The 20193-nt window shown below is 47.8% G+C and overlaps 1 protein-coding gene across 1 annotated transcript; it reads right to left on the bottom strand.

Annotated features, from left to right (window-relative positions):
- Window positions 1-15: 15 nt before the first annotated feature.
- Window positions 16-15926, bottom strand: LOC148093369 (regulator of nonsense transcripts 1-like). The gene is made up of 3 exons (XM_087816056.1): window positions 15499-15926; window positions 2716-2858; window positions 16-991 (listed from the first exon to the last, which is right to left on the bottom strand). Exons 1-3 carry the CDS (start codon window positions 15718-15720, stop codon window positions 898-900), a joined length of 459 nt encoding a protein of 152 aa, XP_087672182.1. The 5' UTR covers window positions 15721-15926; the 3' UTR covers window positions 16-897.
- Window positions 15927-20193: the final 4267 nt, after the last annotated feature.

Below are 20193 nucleotides of genomic sequence, written 5' to 3'. Positions count from 1 at the left end.
CATCAGCCCCCTTTCTTGCCTTGCTCAGTATCCAGAACTCGCATCCTAACTCTGAGATGACCCAAGATCTGATCACTCTGTGTCCTTAGACAGCATGACGGTAAGGCCTGGCCCACAGCTACTGAAGGCATGAAAGGTGGGTGGGGCTCTGTGTACATAAACCTGCCTATGGATTTCTGTCACTTTACTTCTCCAAAACATGAACCTCAGAAGATGCTGCTTCCTTACTGAGGCCTGGAGCCCTTTCCCACTGAGACTCTGCTCTGCTTCTTGTGGCAGTGGAGCGAACCAGAGGTGGGGGCCAAGGAGTTCCAGCACTTGAGCTAGACAGACAGACTCTCCTTAGAATCCAAGCACCACCACCACGCTGCTCTCACCCCAATACCAAACACAAACACGGGCCCAGTCACAACTGCTGCTGATCAGGAGGGAGCCCAGAGCCACTGCTGGTTGGATGAACTTAATTTAATCTGATGATTCAGGATCTGGCCCGTGTTAGCCTCTGAACTACTCGATGAGCTCAGGCCTGAAGGAGCCTCCTCAGGAAGTGGCTCCCATGGATGCCCGTTACTGTCTTGGGAACACCCTCCCCAGGTACCCCATAATAAAGATGAACAGGAATGCCAGGAGCTCATCTTACAGAAAAATATAAATAAAAACTAGGAATGAAAATTAAGCCAACCATGCCGGCATAATAAAGAGAACAAGAGAATAAATCAAGGGTAAATACATTAAGGCATTCACACAGCACCATCTGTTTCAAGTTAAGCCCGTCACAGAGGAGGAAAAAACCCAGGTTTGTTAGCGTGATTTTATATTGTGCTTTGCTTCAGCATTTCCATAATTTACACACAAATCTGAGCATAGCCTGATTAAAGACACATGGCAGCCTGATACCTACCTGCCAGAAGTATTTCCACGTCCGTTACAGAACCACTTTTTGCTGGTATTACAGTAAACCACGCAAGCAGGATCATGTATTCCACAGTAACTAAAAAAGTAAAAAATGAACAGTTAAAGCTGGAAAGCCGCTCTCTGGTTTTAATTTGGCAGAATGTAAAATTCTTTCCTCTTACAACATTTTTAAGTTTTTCATTAAACACATACTCAAACTCAACAATCCTACTAACAAAATCCAATCAGTTAACTGTTGAGGCTTCCTGGCCCTGTGAATAGAGAAATGGGTTGAGGTGCTGTGTAGACCATCAGAGATATCCCAGACAGGAGTAAAGCCCCTTCCAAGTGGGGGGTAAGTGCTGTGTGAGGTGCCGAGCCCAACACCCCAAAGGCACCCCTATGGCCTTAAGTTTCAGGAACGTGACTCATAAGCAGGGAAACGGGTGTCCATGTGTAGCTCTGGGCACACGGAAGGTGAGCTGTGACCATGCTTCACATTCACGCTCCAACAGAGGGCGCCATGCTTCCAAAAAACGCTCAAATCAGACCCTGCAGCAGAGGCTCCTGGGTTCTGACAGAGCTCAGCTCCAAAGGAGCACATTGACAAGAGAGTGCCCCACAATCCCACCTGCACCCCCGGCCTCATTTTTCTGAAAGTCAACACACCAAAAACAAAACCACTGGCTCTCCAAAGAGTTCTCTATGTGTAGGAAGCCAAGACAGTCTCAAACCAGAATGTGCTTTGACCAAGAACCTTCCATACAACCCCCCACACATGGGGACAGCCTGGAGGGCCAGGGGTTGTACAGACTTCAACCACTTGCAGTGTCACCAGGGATGGCAACTGTGTATATGACAGGAACACTAATACATCACACATACATACACAAAAATATTTCTAAATAAGCCCTGGACAGTATGGCTCAGCAGTTAGATCATTGCCCCATGCACCAAAGGGTCTCAGGTTCAATTCCCAGTCAAGTGCACTTACCTGGGTTGCAGGTTCAATCCCAGGCACCAGCTGGGGAGAGTGCGGGAGGCAACCAATCGATGTCTCTCTCTCACATCAATGTTTTTTTTCTCCCCCCCTTCCTTTCACTCTCTCCAAAAATCAATAGAAAAATATCCTGCGATGAAGATTAACAAAACACAAAAACAAACATTTGTAAATGTGAACAAAGAGCCAATAAAGTATGGGGGGGAGGGGAGCATTCTGTCCCTTGGTGGGTAGGCCCTGGGGGCATTGTGCCCAAGGGGCAGGCACAGCTGAGTAGAAGCCAGGCCCAAAGCTGCCCTTACTGGCTGAGTGCCCTAAGCAAGATCATTTCACCACTTTGGTCTCAATTTTCTCTTGTGCATGTAACAAAAAAGCATGAATAAGTCTAAAAGTAAAGGATGGGCCCTGCTCTAGACAAGAATTCCAAATTTGGTCAACATGCAGGTCTACACACTGACTATCCACTTCCAACTTTTCAGGAGGCAGACATTTTAAAGAATCCAACAGTAATCTCTCTCTAAGAAATTTTAGTGGCTCTATTCACCCTATAATAGTGAGTGGGGCAGGTACCAGGACCACCACCAGGGCCTGAGGAAGGCCGAGAGGGGAACCTTTCCCTACCTGCTGGAAGAATCAAGGGTCACAGAGGGTGTTGAACCCATCCTCCTGCCTAGTAATGTGTATACAGGCCTGAGCAACCTCCTTATTCCCAAGGACATGTGACCAAGTGTCACAGTCCCCAATCTTGGAATGGTCTTGTGAAGCCAGCAGACACATTTGGAATGTGGAGGCTCTGGGGTGCCCCTGCTGTTGGCGCTCACCTGCAGGCATGTACTGGTAGGTCCTTTGTGTAATAAGTATCCTCTTCATCTTCTTCGAAGTTCAACTCGGCCAGCAACTGGCTGGTCTTGGCCACGCTGTCATCCACGGCCCCATTCTGCAGGATGCCCTCAGGTCCTCCAACCTACCGCAGAACAGCAGTGTCAGCAAGCAAGCCTCCAGCCTCCAGGCATTGGGCATGTGGCTTCTCCCCAAGTGAGCAACCATGGTGACCCTCCTATGAAGTGCTGGCCTGTCCTCCACTCTGAGACAGTTTAATGCCTTCTGCTTTGAAATTTCACCCTCTCTCTATCAAACCTACCCAGATCAAAACAGGGCACTGCTGGCCTAGATTATCTGCTCTGAATCCTGAGCAGACAGACCCAACCCCCAAGGAGCCACGACCACAACCAGGATGTAGAGGAAAATGCTTCATTTCCATCACTGAGGGCCAAGGGAGCAAGGTGACTTTTTACAAGCCAGTTAGTCCCCTCTGGGGACAGCTGCACAATAATGTCAGGCCAGAGGGCCAGGAATCCCATACAGTGAAGGGTCCTTCCAAAGTCCAAGCAGGAGTCAAGGTTATGAGCCCTGGAGCCGTAGGAGAGCAGTTATCTCCTCCGTAGACAGACTTTCTCCACTGCCAGTACCCTCTCGGAAAGGCAGCCCTTCTTGATTATGAATTAGAAATTGAACGTTAGGATAACCTTCCAAATTCAGGCAATCATTTTACTAAATAATATAACAGCAACAACACACAAACAAGCAACTTTAAGCAACTAAGCCATGAATTTTACAGGCACTTCTGATGAGCTCACAAGTCCATTCAGGGGTGCACAAACTCAGCTCCCCCAGGGGAACAGGAATCCTAATGTCACCCCTCCAGGAACCTCAGGTGGCAGTCAACAGTCCTGTCATCTCCTCCCAGGGGTCACAGCCCACACAAATCTGGGTGAGGCAGCAGGAGCATTGTGTGGTGAGGAAGCCTGGGGAGGAATGATAGGAGCCCCAGGGTAGGCACCCAGCCCTATTCCCTTGAAGAATGCCTGCCACCCAGAGCCAGGGGACCAAAACCCAGAGCCAGCACAGCCTGAGCCAGCAGTGCCTATCCACACTCTGGCCTAATCACCTGTAAGAGCCTAAGGATAGCTATTCTCATGAGGGGCATTCTGGATATTTCAAAGATAGATCTGGGATGTCAGGAAGTCAGCATCCTGTCGCAGAACACCTATGTCTGTAATAGTCTCAGCCCAGATCAGAACCCCACTTCAGTGTCAGCCACAATATGCTTTTTCAGGAAGGCAGTAACCAGGTTAATTACAAGACTATATGCTTTGTTTGAATTTTTTTTTCAAAGAGGAAAAATCAAAATCAACTTTTAGATTTTAATGCAAAGGAAACAATGCTATAAACATTATAACAAGCACCTCTTTGTGAATCCCTTATCTCCTTTAAAAAAATTTTGGTAAATTACACCTAACATAAAATGTAGCATCTTAACTACTTTTAAGTATACGGTTCAGGGGCATTTAAGTACATTCACACTGGTGTATAACCATTCTCATCATCCATCTCCAGAACTTTCCATCTTCCCAAACTGTGTCCCCATTAAACATTAATTCCCCATTCACCCCCCCCCCCCCCGGCACCCACCATTCTACTTTGTGTCTCTGTGAACTTGACTCCTTTAGGAACCTCTCATATAAATGGAATCACAGTATTTGTCCTTTTGTGTCTGGCTTATTTAATTTAGCATACTGTCTTTAAGGTTCACCCATGATGAAGCATGTGTCAGGTTTTACTTCCTTTTTAAGGCCAAATAGTATTTCATTACATAGATTCACTCCATTTTGTTTACCCAGCCATGTGTCAGTGGACACTTGGGTTGCTTCCACCTTTTGGTGCTGTGAATAATCCTGCTGCAAACACGGGTGTACATATATCTCTTAAGAGACCCTGCTTTCGTTTCTTTTGGTTATACACCCAGAAGTGGAGCTACTGGGTCACAAAGTCATTTTATGTTTAACTTTTTGAGGAATCGTCAGACTGTTTTCCTCAGTGGCTACACCATTTTTACATTCCCACCACAGTGCAAGGGTTACAATTTCTTCACATCCTCATCAACACTTGTTATACTTCTTGTTAAAAAAACAGTGGCAGCCATTCTAATGGACACGAGGTGGCATCTCATTGTGTTTTGATTTTCATTTCCCTGATGGCTATTAATACTGAACATCTTTTCATGTGCTTGTTGGCCACCTGTATATCCTCTTTGGAGACATGGTTTATTCAAGTCCTTTGGCCATTTTTAACTTTATTATTATTTTTTGTTGGTTATCAGTTCAAAGAGTCACCTCTGCATCTGGTAATGCTGCTCCTGACACATCGTAGTGTAAGGCTGCCAACAGGACCGGCACTGCTGGCTCTTGGTGTGACTGTACCTAGGCACGTTCGTGTTGGTTTCTGAAAGTGTGTGGCCAGCTCATGGCACCTGGATTTCAATTCAGGGCAGTGAGGGGGGCATATTTATCATGCTGTAGGAGCATCTGAGAAGGTAGTCTAGACCAGGTTCAACCTGCAGACCACCCTCTTGGGCTCAGAATGGTATTTACATTTTTAAATGATTGGACCAAATACCTAATAACAGCCTCAACTTTGTTTCTTGTCCAACAAAGTCTAGAGTACTTGCTATTAGCCCTTCAAGAAAATGTTTACTAGCTCCTAGTCTAGAAGAACTCCTAAAATCTCTTACCAGGTTTAACATATAAAGAAATATTCTTGGTGGTATCTGAATCTTTCCTCAAACATCAAAATTAGTACATGAAGTAAAAGAGGAAAGTGCACACCACCTGGGTGGTCCTCATCCTGCCCACTCCTGTCTCGCACTTCACCTCCCCTCACCAAGGAGAGGGATCAGGCACCTCAGGAGCATGTGAGGCTTGTAAGGGAGCCTGATCAGCCATGTGGCAACCCTCTCTAAACCATACTGACCCCTTCAGGCTTAATAAGGGGCAGAAATCTAAATCCACTCTCGGAACTCCAGGGAGACAACAGAATACGGATTCAAGGTAAGAGGTACTCTCCTAGCCCCTACTAAAGCCAAGGAGAAGTACAGATTCCCCAAGACCCGGGGCCCTGAAGCTTCCTGGCTGGGGAGTGTGGTGTGGCACCCCTCACTCATGTGCCTACATGCACATATGCACGTGCAAACACTCCTAGCTCCCACTAGGCTGCACTCCTGCCCAGCTGTAATCTGACCACAACACAAACTAACCTCTATAGCTGGATTGTTTTTGTTTTTAAAATATATCTTTATTGATTTGAGAGGAACGGAGAGGGAGAGGTAGAAATATCAATGATGAGTCACTGACAGGCTGCCTCCTGCACGCTCCCTACCAGGGATCGAGTCCACAACCCGGGCATGTGCCCTGACCAGGAATTGAACCAGGATCTCCTGGATCATAGGTCGATGCTCAACCACTAAGCCATGTCAGCTGGGCAATATAACTGGATTGTTAGTTTCTCCCTCTACTGTTTGTAAAGTTTTAAGATAAAATTAACTTCAACAATACATTTGATCACCCTGGCTGGTGTGCTCAGTGGTTAGAGCACTGGCCCAGGCACCAAAGGATCGTGGGTTCGATTCCCACTCAAGGGCATGTACCTTGGTTGCAGGTGTGCTCCCTGCCCCTGGTCGGGGCACCTGCAGTAGGTAACCAGTCAATGTGTCTCTTTCACATCCATGTTTCTCTCTCTCTCCCTTCCTCTGTTCCACTTTTTCTGAAAAGCAATAGAAAACATATCCTCAGGCGAGGATTAAAAAATAATAAAATAAAAAAATTCATTTGACCTTAGAAACTGTAATTAAATGAGTAAAGCACTAGAGAGTACCTGGCACAGAGGAGGCTGACAACCTACATCAGGTGACACAATGGGAAGAGTGCAGGGTGTCCTCGTCCTTGGCTGGCACAGGACTGAGGTCCTCCAAGGTCACTAACCCCTCACCTCCAGTCAGGACCCCTGGATCCTGCTGGGCTCAAGGGGGGGAGGGCTTCCCTGCACCCATGGGCACCCCAAGTCTACCTCCAGGCACCACGTCACTGGGGAAATTGTTCTCTCCACCTGTGTTCTGGACACTCACTATCTGAAGTCCATCTATGAGCTGCCAAGCTGATCAAGGCCTGCAGGGGTTTTCTGCCCAAGACAGTTCCATACAACCCACTACAGAATTCAGATGGTGCACATCAGAGCAATAGGAAGAGAGGTCACATAGGAAAAACATGCAAATTCAAAAACTACCCACCCCTCAATGTACTGGAAAAACTCTGTAAGCATCATACCACTCAATATGAAATAGACCTTTCTGTCCCTTGGTCTGAGTCAGTAGATACTCCAGATATACCACTCACTGTCCCTTGGCCCCTGCACAGCTGACTCCTGGTCCTTCAGGTCTCTGCCCCCCCCCCCCGAAGGCCTCCCCTGAACCCATCTGAGGTAACCCAGTGAGGCCACTAACACCTGTCCTGCTCCCTGCCATGACCCTAGCACCCAGAACTGAGACCATACCCTAGGAGACCCCCAGAGTATTGGTTAAATAAATACATCTCATCTAAAACACAAAGGCTGTAAAGTGATTCATCATTTGTTCTTTCACTCCCAAAGTTTAAATATAAAAGAGGGAGTGGGAAATCACCTTCCTCTTAGGGGGGCCTGAGGCAGAAAGGAGCTGCAAGGCCTCTGAGTCCCGCCTAGGAAAAGGATAGCATAAGGTCCAGCTTCTCCCAACTTTTGAAAAAGTTTCAAAATGAAACATCCACATACCGGGCACCTGGATCCACCAGCCACTCACATTTCACCACACCTGCTCTCTCCTCTTCACTCTGCATGCACACTTTTATTTTCCTGATCCACTTCAGAGTCCTGGGCACCAGGACAAGGGCTTTCTCCCCATAATCACAATTGAGGCATACCATGTATTACTGCACTTTGCAGACACAGCATTTCTTTTAACAAATTGAAGGCAAATCTCCCAGCAGCAAAAAGATTACAACTCACTGAAGACTCCAATGATCGTTAGCATTATATAGCAATAAAGTATTTTTAAATTAAGGTACGTGCATTGTTTTTTTAGATATAATGCTATTGCACACTTAACAGACTACAGTATACTGTAAACATAACTTTTATACACACTGGGAAAGAAGACATTGGCGTGACTGACTTCACTGCAGTGGTCTGGAACTGTATGTACCTACAGTGTCTCCAAAGGCATGCCTATAAAGGCATCATGCTCAGGAGCAATACTGATACAATACTGCTATCTAATACCCACAAGCACATTTCCCCAGTGTTCTAATAATGTCCTTTATGGTTATTTAAATTCAAGATCTAATGAAGGGATCACACATTACTGGTGATGTCTCTTAGCCTCCTCTAATCCATTAGTTTTAACACATGAAATTGCGAGTTCACCATTTTGGATTTACAAAGAAGGCATGGTCCCACCCAACAGAGAACTGGGTTCTAGATAAAAGGCACTCGCCCTCCTCTCCCTTATAGTGGATCCCTGTTCTGGTAAGCATGCTGAATCCATCTCTACAGTTCATTTCCCTGCTCTGAGGATACTGGACATGTCCCCAGTCACCTTGGGCTGCCCCTGCCTGCCCAGCTCTGGATGTCAGTCACTCCCAAAGGAGTGTGAGGACTGAGTAGGAACCCACCCCACACATGCAGGGAGAAGCCAAGCTGCGTCCAGAGGTGGGATACTTCTCAGGACGATGACTCAACTGGACCCCAGCTTAGCAGCATGAAAAGAAAAGGGGCTGCCCTGGAGAGCAGGACAGGTAGACATGACAATCACATAGGGGGTCCAGACCAAGCAAAGGCACCACTTTCTAACCAGTGAAGAATCTGACTGTGGAGAAAGGAAGCCCCAAGTATTATCCTGAAATACTGTTAGTGCTATTCACCTGACAACAGTATAGCTACAAAGGAGAGGTGTGCTTTTATGTTTCTAGAAATGCAGACTAAATACTGTAGGGCAATGGTTAGGTATGCTAATTCTTATGGAGCAACCTCAGAAGGAAGGTGAAGTGATACTTTAAAACATTTCAGTGAAGACAAACAAAAAAGGGAGGGAGAAAAATCTTCACAACTGTCAAATCAAGGCAATGGATGGACGGGGTTTACTTTCACTACTTACACATGAGAGAATCCATAATAAACATTTTTACACAATACAGGTGGCCACCTGAAATCTTGCGGAAGTTCTATCAAATGCCTCCCACTCAAGGTGAGGAGAGCCACCTCTCCAGGATCACTGTCATCCCTGGCAGCTGAGCTCTGCAAGTAGCTAAAGTAGACAGGGAGGTGCCATCTTCAGTGGCGAAAAAGGGCTCACAGAGCTCAGCAGGCAGCCTACATCTGCTGTATGTCTAGAAGCCTCCTGGCAACAGTCCACAGGGATCCTGAGAAGCCTGGCTCAGTTGTCCAGCTTGCAAGCTGCTACAGGACCAACACATAAAAAGGCACAGGACCCTTTGCAAGCCACAGGTCCACTTGGCCTCCCACGTTTCTCAGAAGCAGCAGCATTCTGCTCTCAAGGAAAGCTCTTCTGGCAAGAAGAGTCCAAGGACCCCCTGAGACCTGGAGATTCAGCTAGACTCACTGTTCCCTCTCCATCTTCCAAGGCCATACTCTGATCTAGGTGTCATGGCTCTACTCTGTGGGCTGCACTGTTCTGCACCACCACAGCTGTGCAGAATCTGCCCCCTCCAGCCTCCATGCTCGTCACTCTGATGGGGCCACTCCCTCCAGCAAGGCTTCTTGCCCCTCTCAGGTGGGGCCTCCAAAGGGTACACTGACTAGCACTGCCCCCACTCACACCTCCAATTCAAGGGGAGCCCTGCCTCAGCCCTGGGATCCTGGACCCTGATGAAAACACGGACAGGAACTCCTGTCTACTCTAGACATAACTCCTTGTGAGGACTCAAGGCAATGGGGCACATCCAGTGCAGAACAAGCACATGCCCAGGAGGAAGAGTGATCACTGTGGCAGCCTGGTACTGTGATAATTCACACATTCCCTTGAGAGCACGCAGGCACACATCCAACCACTGCACTGTCTGACCTCTCCCCTGGCCTAGGCCATACTCCACTGGGTCTCCAGCCATCTAAGGGCCCTTCCTTTCAAGTGAGGTCACAGCACCTGTCAGCAGCTCTGGGAAGCTCCAGATCCAGCCCAACCCCTTTGCATGGCACATCAGCGTTCATCCACACCCACTCTTCCTCCACGCCAAGCTCAGCTCCTTACAGCACCCCACACCCACCCCTCTGCCCAGTGGATGCACCTTCCTGAACCACTCACAAAGGCTCTCCATTTGCAGGGCAGACCACTCCCTCTTCTGGGCCCTCACCATCCCTAAGATCAACCACAGTCTGAGCAGCACCTGTCATTTCTAACAAAGTAGCTGCAGCAGGCAAAGAACTCACTGCTTGCTCTGCCTGAGGAGGGCACAGCAAGCAGAACTGCTGAGAGGGCAGGAGTCAGGGACCAGGCTGGAGGTTGGCCTGATGGCCTGCAGAGGGGACAGAAGTAAATGTGAACAGACGTGTTAGCACATCTCATCAAAGTACGACTGGGAGTGGCTGAGCACAGTCACCCTATTTCCCTGTTTCAGCTGTTGACCAAAGACTATAAAGATGAGCAAGAACAAAAATGGAGAAGCCCTGGTTGGTGTGGCTCAGTGGTGTGGGCCCGAGCACCGAAGGGTCATGGGTTCGATTCCCAGTAAAGGGCATGCACCTGCATTGTAGGTTCAATCCCCAGCCCCAGTTGGGGCGTGTACAGGAGGCAACCATTCAATGTGTCTCTCTCACGCTGATGTCTCTGTTTCTCTCCCCCCTCTCACTCCACTCTCTCTAAAAATCAATGGAAAAATATCCTTGGGTGAAAGAAAAGGTGGTGTAAGGGAGAAATCAAAGGCAGCAAGTGACTATGGTGATGGTCAGACAGCCCTGGAAATTTACTAGAAAAGACACTGACTTGCATATTTACAAATGAGAGGGCTCTACAGTATGTGATCATACTTCAATATAGCTACTGGAAAGATGCCTTTTTCTGGTATGTGGGAGCTAGACTGAGAGAGAACTTTAGTTTTTAGTTAAAACTGGTACTGTATTGACATTAATTTTCCCCCTAATCTTCCTAAATCTGGGTGAGGAAACAGGTAAACTGAGAAAGAAGTAATTTCACTTATTCACCATTAACTGACACAAAATCTCCCTTTGTTCTAATTGCTGGTTGAGTCCTCCCCATCAACTGGAAACAAACCTGGGAAATGCAACAGGGGGAAAGTGATGGATGAACACTTATTGGGGCTCCTGCAAGGTTATCAGTGTCTTTCTTATCTTTGATTTTCTCAAGGTGCACATATCATAGCTGAACTGCATATTCACAAAACCAGATGGAAAAAGTCCTACTCCAATTTTAAACTCACCACTTTTAGGAACCCCTGACTGTATCAAACTCACTCCTCATCATAAGCTATAGACCAGTAAGCAGAAGAGGATCTGTTTCCCTGATGGTCAAGGATATGTGGGGACAGCCTTCCATGAATTCTGAAGGCAGCAGGAGTACGGTTTTGAAGACCAAGTAACAACTCTTTATCCAAGTATCTTCCCACTTGAAAAGGAAAAAAAAGCCCAAGTTAATGTACTCAGGGCTACAACTGAGGAATTGCCTTTGTGTATCTGGCCACCTGTTTACAGCCACTGGGTTGTTTCCAGTCTGGGGCTCTCATGAACAAGGCTGCTGTAACACTCTGAGCAGCCCCACATTTGGGCAACTACCTTGTTTCTCTGCTGGGCCACAGAGCTGTGGGTTACCATCCCATCAATAAGGTATGAGAGTTCCAAGTGGTATTTCCAGCTTTAAAAACACACACACACACACACACACAAACTGAGCCACTCAAATAAGTGGGCAGTGGTATTCCCCATGTGGTTTTTACCTTACATCGAGATATAACTGACATACAATAAATGCTATATGTTTGAAGTATAAAATTGTATAAGTTGACACGTCAACGGATGTAAACACCCACAATCAAGACAATGAACACATTCACCACCCCCAAACCCCCTAATGCCCTTTGTCATTGTTCCCCTCCCCCAACCACAGACCTGCTTCCTACTACTCAAAGTTAGCTAGCACTTTCTAGAACTTTATATCACCAGAATCATATATAGAGATGGTGCTCCGACTTATGATCTTTTGACTTTACGATAGTAAGAAAGCAATGTGCATTTAGTACAAACCATACTCTAAATTTTAATCTTTTCCTGGGCTAGTGATATGTGTTACGATACTCTCTCATGAAGCTGGGCAGCGGCAGCGAGATGATTTTGCCCAACTATAGGCTAATGTAAGTGTTCTGAGCACATTTAAGGTAGGCTAGGCTAAGCTATGACATTTAGTAGGTTAGGTATATTAAATGCATTTTCAAATTATGATATTTTCAACTTACAATGGATTTATCGGGATGTAATCCCATTTTAAGTCAAGGAGCATCTTTTCTTTTGTCGAAGTGTTTTCACTCAGTGTAATTATTCTGAGATGCACCCACATCGTTGCATATATCAATAGTTTGTTCTTTTATTTGACTGGGTAGTATTCCCAACTCTTAGATTTTCACCATAATTCCAATGTTTAGAGGAAACACAATTGTAGCAAAAGTTAAGAAGAAATAGTTCAACTAGGCAGACTAGAAGGGTTATAACACTGGCCATTAGACAAAGGACTTCTGAAATTACCTTTCCCAGTCCTGTGGGGGTGGGGCAAGGATCCAGGAAAGGGTCAGCTGCTCAAAAGAAAACTGTCATAAGGACACCTGGCAAGGCTGTGTCACCACTTTTCATCCCAGGATCTGGAGGGATTTCATAATTATGTTTCATTTCATAAACAAGAAAATGAGTGTTACTTGAACCAACTCAAGAACTCAGCAAGTGTCACCTCTGGCCGGAACAGACATTCTGCCTCTAAGCAAACTTTCAGGTAAAACCAACTGTGCAAAACTGGCAGCCAGGACTATCCAACGTGGCAGCTCCTGAAAGAGTTACACAGTCACCACCAATTTCACTGAAGACATACATCCACAAAGAAACTTGTACAGCAATGTTCACAGCAGCACTATTCATAATAAGTATAAGTGGAAACAACTCAAATGTCCACCAACAGATGTATAAACAAAATGTGGTCTGTCCATACAAAAGTGGCTGCACAGCACTGGACACTTTACCACCACTCATCCAACAAGATCATATCAAAAGGCATTCAGAATGGGAGGTTTTTTGAGTCTCTCTGGAAGCCCCACCGTACAGTTGGTAACACAGGTAACTCCTGAGGTCAAACAGGAAAAGTCTTCCCAAATGTTGTAGGCAGCAAATGCCACCAACTGGCAGAGGAGATAACCAACTTTTTTCCACTTTCCTATTCTATTCAAACTTTCCTGCCCTCAAAATTAGGGCGTCCTCTTGTGACACAAAGGATACTACTCCCCTCCCCCAAATGCAAATCAAAAGTGAGTCTACAGCCCTGGCCAGTATGGCTCAGAAGTTAGAGCACTGGCCTGCAGACTGAAGGGTCCTAGGTTTGATTCTCAGTCATGGGCCTGTACCTCAGATGCATGTTTGACCCCCAGCCCCAGTAGTGTGTGTGTGGGAGACAACCAATCGATGTGTCTCTCTCACGTTGCCCCCCCCCCCCCATTCTCTCAGTGGAAAAAATATCCTTGGGTGAGGATAAAAAAAAAAAAAGTTAGGTTACAGATGGGTGGGTCATCAGGGCTAATTAAAAGTAAGGAAGGACCATCCCTTTTGATATCAGAACTCAAGTGAGCTCAACTACAATTTTTACCTCCACTGAAGAGTTTCAATGCTTTTATTTTGTACAGCTCAGTGTTCAGATGCAGGGAAATAAATCGATTATTTCAATTGAAAGAGAAAGACATGCCATCAATTAATTGAAAATACCAGGAATAAAACTAGAACCAGAGCTGCCCCTGGATTGCTACTGTTCTGGCTACAGTTAAAAAGGATTTGTAATAAAACCATTACCTTTCACAACCCTGAGCTGCCACAGATGGTGGCACTCTGCTCAACCAAGAGATCTTTATCCTAGGGCTTCCAGACATGCCGAGCACAAGTTACAGACAGCACTATCTGGCCCATTTATACAGTTCAGATTTAATGTATGTTTAAAAGTAACAAAATTAAAACTGCTATGCCCCATTTTACAGCTGTGGAAACAGAGAAGTCTAGAGTCTGAGACTGCAGGTGTGATCACCCACCTCTAGCAACTCATTCTTCTCTCCAGGCAAACTCTCCCCACTCTCCTCCCTCCCTCTATAGTAAACAAAAATGAAAAAAAAAACCAAAAGAAACATACATACTTGCACACCTGTTCTCCCTGATGCCCCACTCATCAGGCTTCTATTTTTAAGGAATCTGGGGTTAGAATGAGTCAAATGTTTTCTGCTTCTATTAGGGTCTAAAAGAAAGCCCAAGTGGGTGGTCTACCCACGGGAGTGACTCAACCAACTAGACTCCCAACCAGAATGCATCCCCCAGGACAGGGTTTGAGCTCACTCTGGCTGACGATGGGGTGGCTCCCCTAGCCCTGGCACTGCGTACTGATGCCATGGGACACCTGTGACAAGGTGAGCCCCGTAGCTCCTCCCTGGCTGAAAATTCAGGAAAATACACCCGAGGAAGGTGCCAAGCACAGGAAAACCTATTGAATGGAATCTGAGATCCAGAGGATGATGGCAACATTCCCTGGGACACCAGCCCAAGACCCTAGCCAGCCCCCTCTTCCACCCCAGGGCAGGGACCCAGGTCCAGGAAATGTATGCCTGATACTTCTCATAACCCAAACCCAAATTTAAAACACCTAGATAGCTTTTACTAAATGTTCACATCATTAAAAACAAATATCCGATGTGGAAAACCCATTTATGTAAAATCCACTATCACTGCCCACTGGAGGAACAAACTCAAACCCAACTTTTCCAAGGCAGGGCGATGGCGTTATGTAACACGTTGGTTTCAGCAACAGGTAATGCAAGAAGGAAAAACAAAATGCAACCTGCTTTTAGAATAGTTTCAATGGCCAGCGAGTATGTAGTTCTCTACTGGAGGCAAAAATTCCCTTTCTGCTCCAGGAGCCTCCCTCTATTCTCCCCGCCAGAGTCCCTGGGCCTGGGGAAATTTGATCTGGAGGCTCGGTGTGTGTGAATGGGGGGTGCCCAGATGGCCCCGAGCACAGGTGGGGGTAGGGCAGGGCTCCGGTTCGGCCGAAGGGGGGATTCGGGCAGATCGTTCAGGACCCAGATGGAGGAACACTCGGGGACAGGTCACGCAGACCTGACCGGAGACGGACCGAGGGCAGGTCACCTCGGACATGCTCAGAAGAGGACATGTTGCAGGTCACCTAAGACCTGGCCTGAGCTAGATCCGGACAGGGCCTTAGAGATACTCAAGGCAGGTCGCTCGCATGCAGAGTGAGACCTGAAGAAGGTCTGCCCTGCGCCCAGTAGGAGTGTGGCAAACGGGACAGTTTACTCTGGACCTGGCCAGAGTGGGGGTCCTGAAACATTACTCCGAATCCGGCCAGCGTGAGGGAACCGGAACAGGTTACTCTGGGGCCGGCCGGAGTCGGGTAGCCAGAGCAGGTCCGCGGGCGCTGAGGCCCGGTCCGGCTTCCGGTGCCGCCATGTGTAGCTCACCTGGGCATCAAGCTGTCCGGCCGCAGCGCCCGCACCCGCGCCGACAGGGACCCCTGGGCCGCCACCGCCGGGGCCTCCGGGAGGCGTCTGCGTCTGGCTGGGGAGGGTGAAGTCTGTGAACTCGAACTCAGAGCCTTGCGTATCGGCGCCAAGAAGCTCGGCCTCCTCGGTGTCCAGGAAAGTGAGCGTCTGCGAACTGGGCCCGTACGCCTCCACGCTCATGGTGCCGCCGCGCAGGGCCCGAAGGCCGGCTTCTCGCCGCACTCGAGCCCGCCGCCGCGCTGAGGCCTAGGCCGCAGTTCTCGGGCCGCAGCCGCCGCCTCGCCCACGACCCTGGACTGGACTGAAACGCCCACCGCGGCGCGAGCCGGGCCGTGAGCCGCGCTCCGAGCCGTCGCCGCTGCCACCTGTGAGCCCTCAGCGTCGCCGCTCCGCTCGGAGCAGCCAGCCGCTCGCAACCCCCAGCAGAAACCGCCGCCGCTGCCGCCGCCGCTGTGCGCGTGCGCGAGCCCGACGGCGGCGCAGGTGCGCGTGCGCGAGCCCGACGTCGGCGCAGGCGCGCGCGCTCATCGCCGACGCTTCCAACCGCGCCCGGACGCTTTGAGCATAGCGCGCCGACGGGACGTCCGGAACGCACGCGCCGGGGGCGGGGCTTCCAACTGCCAGAGCGTCGGCGTACCGCCCCAAGCTCTGCTTGGTGCTGCCCAGGTGGCTGGCTATAGGGACAAGTGGGTCTCCATTCCTTGGGTTAATTGAGCACTAACTGAATACCCTGCATAGGTGGAACACCCAGCTGGGGAGGCTTGGCGGGACGGTGCAGCCCCATCTCTCCGAGACGCCCCCTGTAAACTGAGGGTGCCTGCACATAATAGGTGTTCAGTGTGCATTTGTTGAATAAACAAATGAGGACAGCCCTTAGCACGGAGCCTGGTGCTCGGAATGGTGTCTACTGCTTGGGACATTAATATTCAGAAGCAGTATATAGGAAAGTGATTGGGACCACTTGCTCTAGGGTAAAATCCTGACCTGGCCACCTGTGGGTTGTGTGACTTTGTACAGGTAACTTCACCTCTCTGAGCCTGGAATTTCCTGGGAAATAGAAATAACAACCATTAAGATGGGATGAAGAGCTCTAGCTGGTGTGGCTAAGTGGTTAGAACGTCGGCCCGCAGACTGAAGGGTCCCGGGTTCGATTCCGGCCCAAGGGCATGTACCTTAGTTGCAGGCTGGAGCCTTGGCTCTGGTCAGGGCACTTTCGAGAGGCAACCAATTGATGTTTCTCTCTCCCTCTCCCTTCCACTCTGAAAAGCAATGGAAATATCCTTGGATGAGGATTAAAAGGAAAAAAGAAAAAGATGGGGTGGAGAATAAATGAACTTCCATTGCCAGTCAAGGGCACGTGCCTCAGTTTCGGGTTGAAACCCTGGCCCCAGTAGGGGCCGCAATGCGGGAGGTAACAACATATCGACGTTTCTCACTCCCTCCCTCCCTCCCTCCCTCTCTAAAAATCAATGAAAGAAAATATATCCTAGGGGTGAGAATTAAGAAAACAAAACAGAAAAAAAAATGAACTATTTAGTCACTCCCTTAATATTTGTAAAGTTCCATGAGGATCTTCCTCATGCAGAGAATAATAAACACATACAGTAGGTGCTCAGTGAAAGGCTGTCCAAGTTCAGCCACTGATTTATGAGCCTTAATCTCCTTAAATTTTGAAGTGCAGCTTTTTTTAAAAATAAATATGTTTTTATTGATTTCAGAGAAAGGAAGGGAGAAAGAGAGAGAGATAGAAACATCAATGATGAGAGTAATTGATCGGCTGCCTCCTGCACTCCCCACACTGGGGATCAAGCCCGCAACCCAGGCATGTGCCCTGACCTGGAATCAAACCGCAATCTCCTGGATCCCACAGTCTCCTGGATCCTAGGTCAATGCTCAACCACTGAGTCACGCCCACTGGGCTCAGCTTTCTTTTTTGTAGAGTGTCTTAGAGAACCCCCCCTTCCCTTTCTGTCCTAAGATTCTGGGGCTCTCTAAATACTTGAAGTCATCTCACAGGGCTCCTGGTTCCTGATCCTGCATGGTTCCTCATTTTCCAGTATTTCTGTCATGACATGATAAAATGTTCCTTTTTCTTCACATCTTTTCTGGTCTCCTGGGCACTAAAATGTGGGGATATGGAAAATGAATAATTAGGTTTCACCCCCCTCCAGGAAGACACAGTTTAAGGGAGAATCCCAACAAGTCTAACAGATGGTTTCAGTAAAATCCAGTCCTGCCATCCAATCATCCCAGGTGCCTCAGGAGGGAGGCCAAGCAGGGAATGTGGCCCAGATCAGCTGACCCTCAGGCCCCAGTGACATGGTAGCCAGGATTCCAGACCCATGCTTAGCCCTCCTTTCCCTGTCACCCCAAAACCTTCCTCTCCCATCTTCTGATGGAGACTTCTTCATAGTCTGTTTGTCATAATTGTGATTAAATTATTGTCAGTGTGATAATTTGTCTAATGGACACCATTTTTTGTAGAGGATGTTGTGAGTGCCTCCACCAGAACTTTTTTACTGGCTGGTGCATCCATATGCCAGCTGTTGCAATTATTGGGTGCTAACAGCTCACAGCCACCTCATCAGGGAGGTTCTCCCCCCCTGCCAAAAAACACACACCCTAGGGAAGCCCACAACAAGGATGGAATGATATGGGGCACAAGAGGCTGGACCCCTTGCATCAAAATGGGACCACTCTCATGGTTGTCAAGCTCCAGGGCTCCCCCTCACCCAGATCAGACTGAGGCTTGACTCCAGTTGAGCCTACTTCCTTGCCTGCTCCTTCCCTAACTTGTTCTGTGTCCCTTACTCCTTCACACATTTCCCCAAGCTCACATGACTCTGAATCCCATCTCAGGCTCTGCTTCTAGAGAACCCAATTCAAGCCAAGGTAGAAGCTAGTACTCTGAGGGCAGGAACAGTCTTATTTGCTGTTGTATGCCCAAAGCCTGCCACAAGAGGGAGCACACAGTAGGTGCTCAACAAATATTTTACAGGACAACTTATGAGCCCTTGTCACTGCTTGGGGAGAACAAGAAAAAATCCTATTACCCATGTTTATAGGTTGAAGGAATGACTAAAAGGATCACATTTTGTCAAAATCTTCCATTCCCAGTCACCTCTAGCACATTTCTCCCACAACTCCTCCCAGAAATGGTTGACAAAGACTGACACTATTATGTGCTGGCAAAGATGGGGAGGAACAACTCTTGTTCACGCTGCTGGATATACAAACCAGTGCAGCCACTTGGAAAGGCAGTTTGACAGTTTCTTCAAAAGTTGAACATGGACCCATCATGGGAGCCAGCTTTTCCGCTTTTTGGTATTTAACTGAGAGAAATGAAAGCAGACCTTGTATACAAATGCAGTTTATTTGAAATTGTCCCAAACTGGAAACAACCAGAATGTCCATCATCAGAAAAATGGGTGAACACACAACAAAATACTGAAGCCTAGGCCGCAGTTCTTGGGCCTCAGCCGGCGCCTCGCCCGTGACCCTGGACCGGACTGAACTACTGACATTTGCAACAACATGGATGTATCTCCAAAGCGTCAGGCTGAGTGAAAGAAGCCAGACCCAAAGGCTACATACTGTAAAATTCCATTTATAAACTATTCTAGGAAGTGCAAATGAATGAATGTAAATGGATAGGAAACAGATCAGAGGTAGTCTGGGAAGGGGCAGGAGGGATGGGATGACAAAGGCAAGAGGGAATATTTGGGGTGATGGCTGAGTTCACTATCTTGATTAACAGTTTCATGGCTGTAAACATAAGCCAAACACATTGAATTGTGCATGTTAAATACGTGCAGTTTTTTGTATGTCAGTCATAACTCAATAACACAAAAAGTAATGTGCATGACAGTATTATATGAAAAATGTGTGTAAGAAAAATACAGGGCGGGGCAAAAGTAGTTTTACAGATGTTCATATGGAAAACAATACAATAATAAATAATAATACAAGAATAAACTTTTGCAATGTATTGTTTTGCCCCACCCTGTGTAACAAAGAAATTTAAAGCTGTGACTTGAGAGTCCAAGATGGTGGCAGATTAAGTGGAAGCTACACTGACATTCTCCAAGGACCAAACTGGAATTACAACTAAAATATAGAAAAGCCATCCTGAATAATCAACTGTAGACTACCTGGGGAGCACCCTTATAACAAGAGACATAAAGTGGGTCCCACATAGAGATTGGTAGGAAGTGTGGAGGCTCAAGAGAGCTGGCTGGGATCCCACAGGCAGCAGCTGAAGGTCCAGAGGGATATCTCAGCTGTGGGAGGTTCCCACTGAGAACTCTGGGGTCTAAACCCCAAGCTGGGCTCCCCAGCCCAGAGCACCAGAACTGAGAAAGGTGTCCACATAATTGTCTGTGAAAAGCCGTGGAGTTTCTGTCTGCCAGGGAGAGACGGCTGGTAATACAGGCACCCTCTTAAAGGGCCAACACACAATTTCATGTGCAGCCACTAACCTTGGGCTCTGGCAGAGGAAGGGCAGAGTGTACTAGAGCTCTGTGAGGAAAATCCAGGGGTACTGGCTCTGGGGATAGAGTTTGGAGGCAACCACCTGGATTCCTGTGCTGGATCAATCCCCTACACTGCGGAGGACATATCTCTCAGGCAGACCTTTACCATCCAGGCAACTTT

The sequence above is a fragment of the Miniopterus natalensis genome, chromosome 4, assembly GCF_054644295.1.
Source record: "Miniopterus natalensis isolate mMinNat1 chromosome 4, mMinNat1.hap1, whole genome shotgun sequence".
NCBI classification, from domain to species: domain Eukaryota; kingdom Metazoa; phylum Chordata; class Mammalia; order Chiroptera; family Miniopteridae; genus Miniopterus; species Miniopterus natalensis.
This window is presented reverse-complemented; position numbering and strand designations above follow the sequence as displayed.

Coding starts and splice junctions, on each gene's coding strand:
- LOC148093369 (XM_087816056.1), bottom strand. CDS start 15,720: ATGAGCGTGGAGGCGTACGGGCCCAGTTCGCAGACGCTCACTTTCCTG. Junction 2,859..15,498: donor CCGGACAGCTTGATGCCCAG/GTGAGCTACACA, acceptor GTTCTGCGGTAG/GTTGGAGGACCTGAGGGCAT. Junction 992..2,715: donor CTACCAGTACATGCCTGCAG/GTGAGCGCCAAC, acceptor TTACTTTTTTAG/TTACTGTGGAATACATGATC.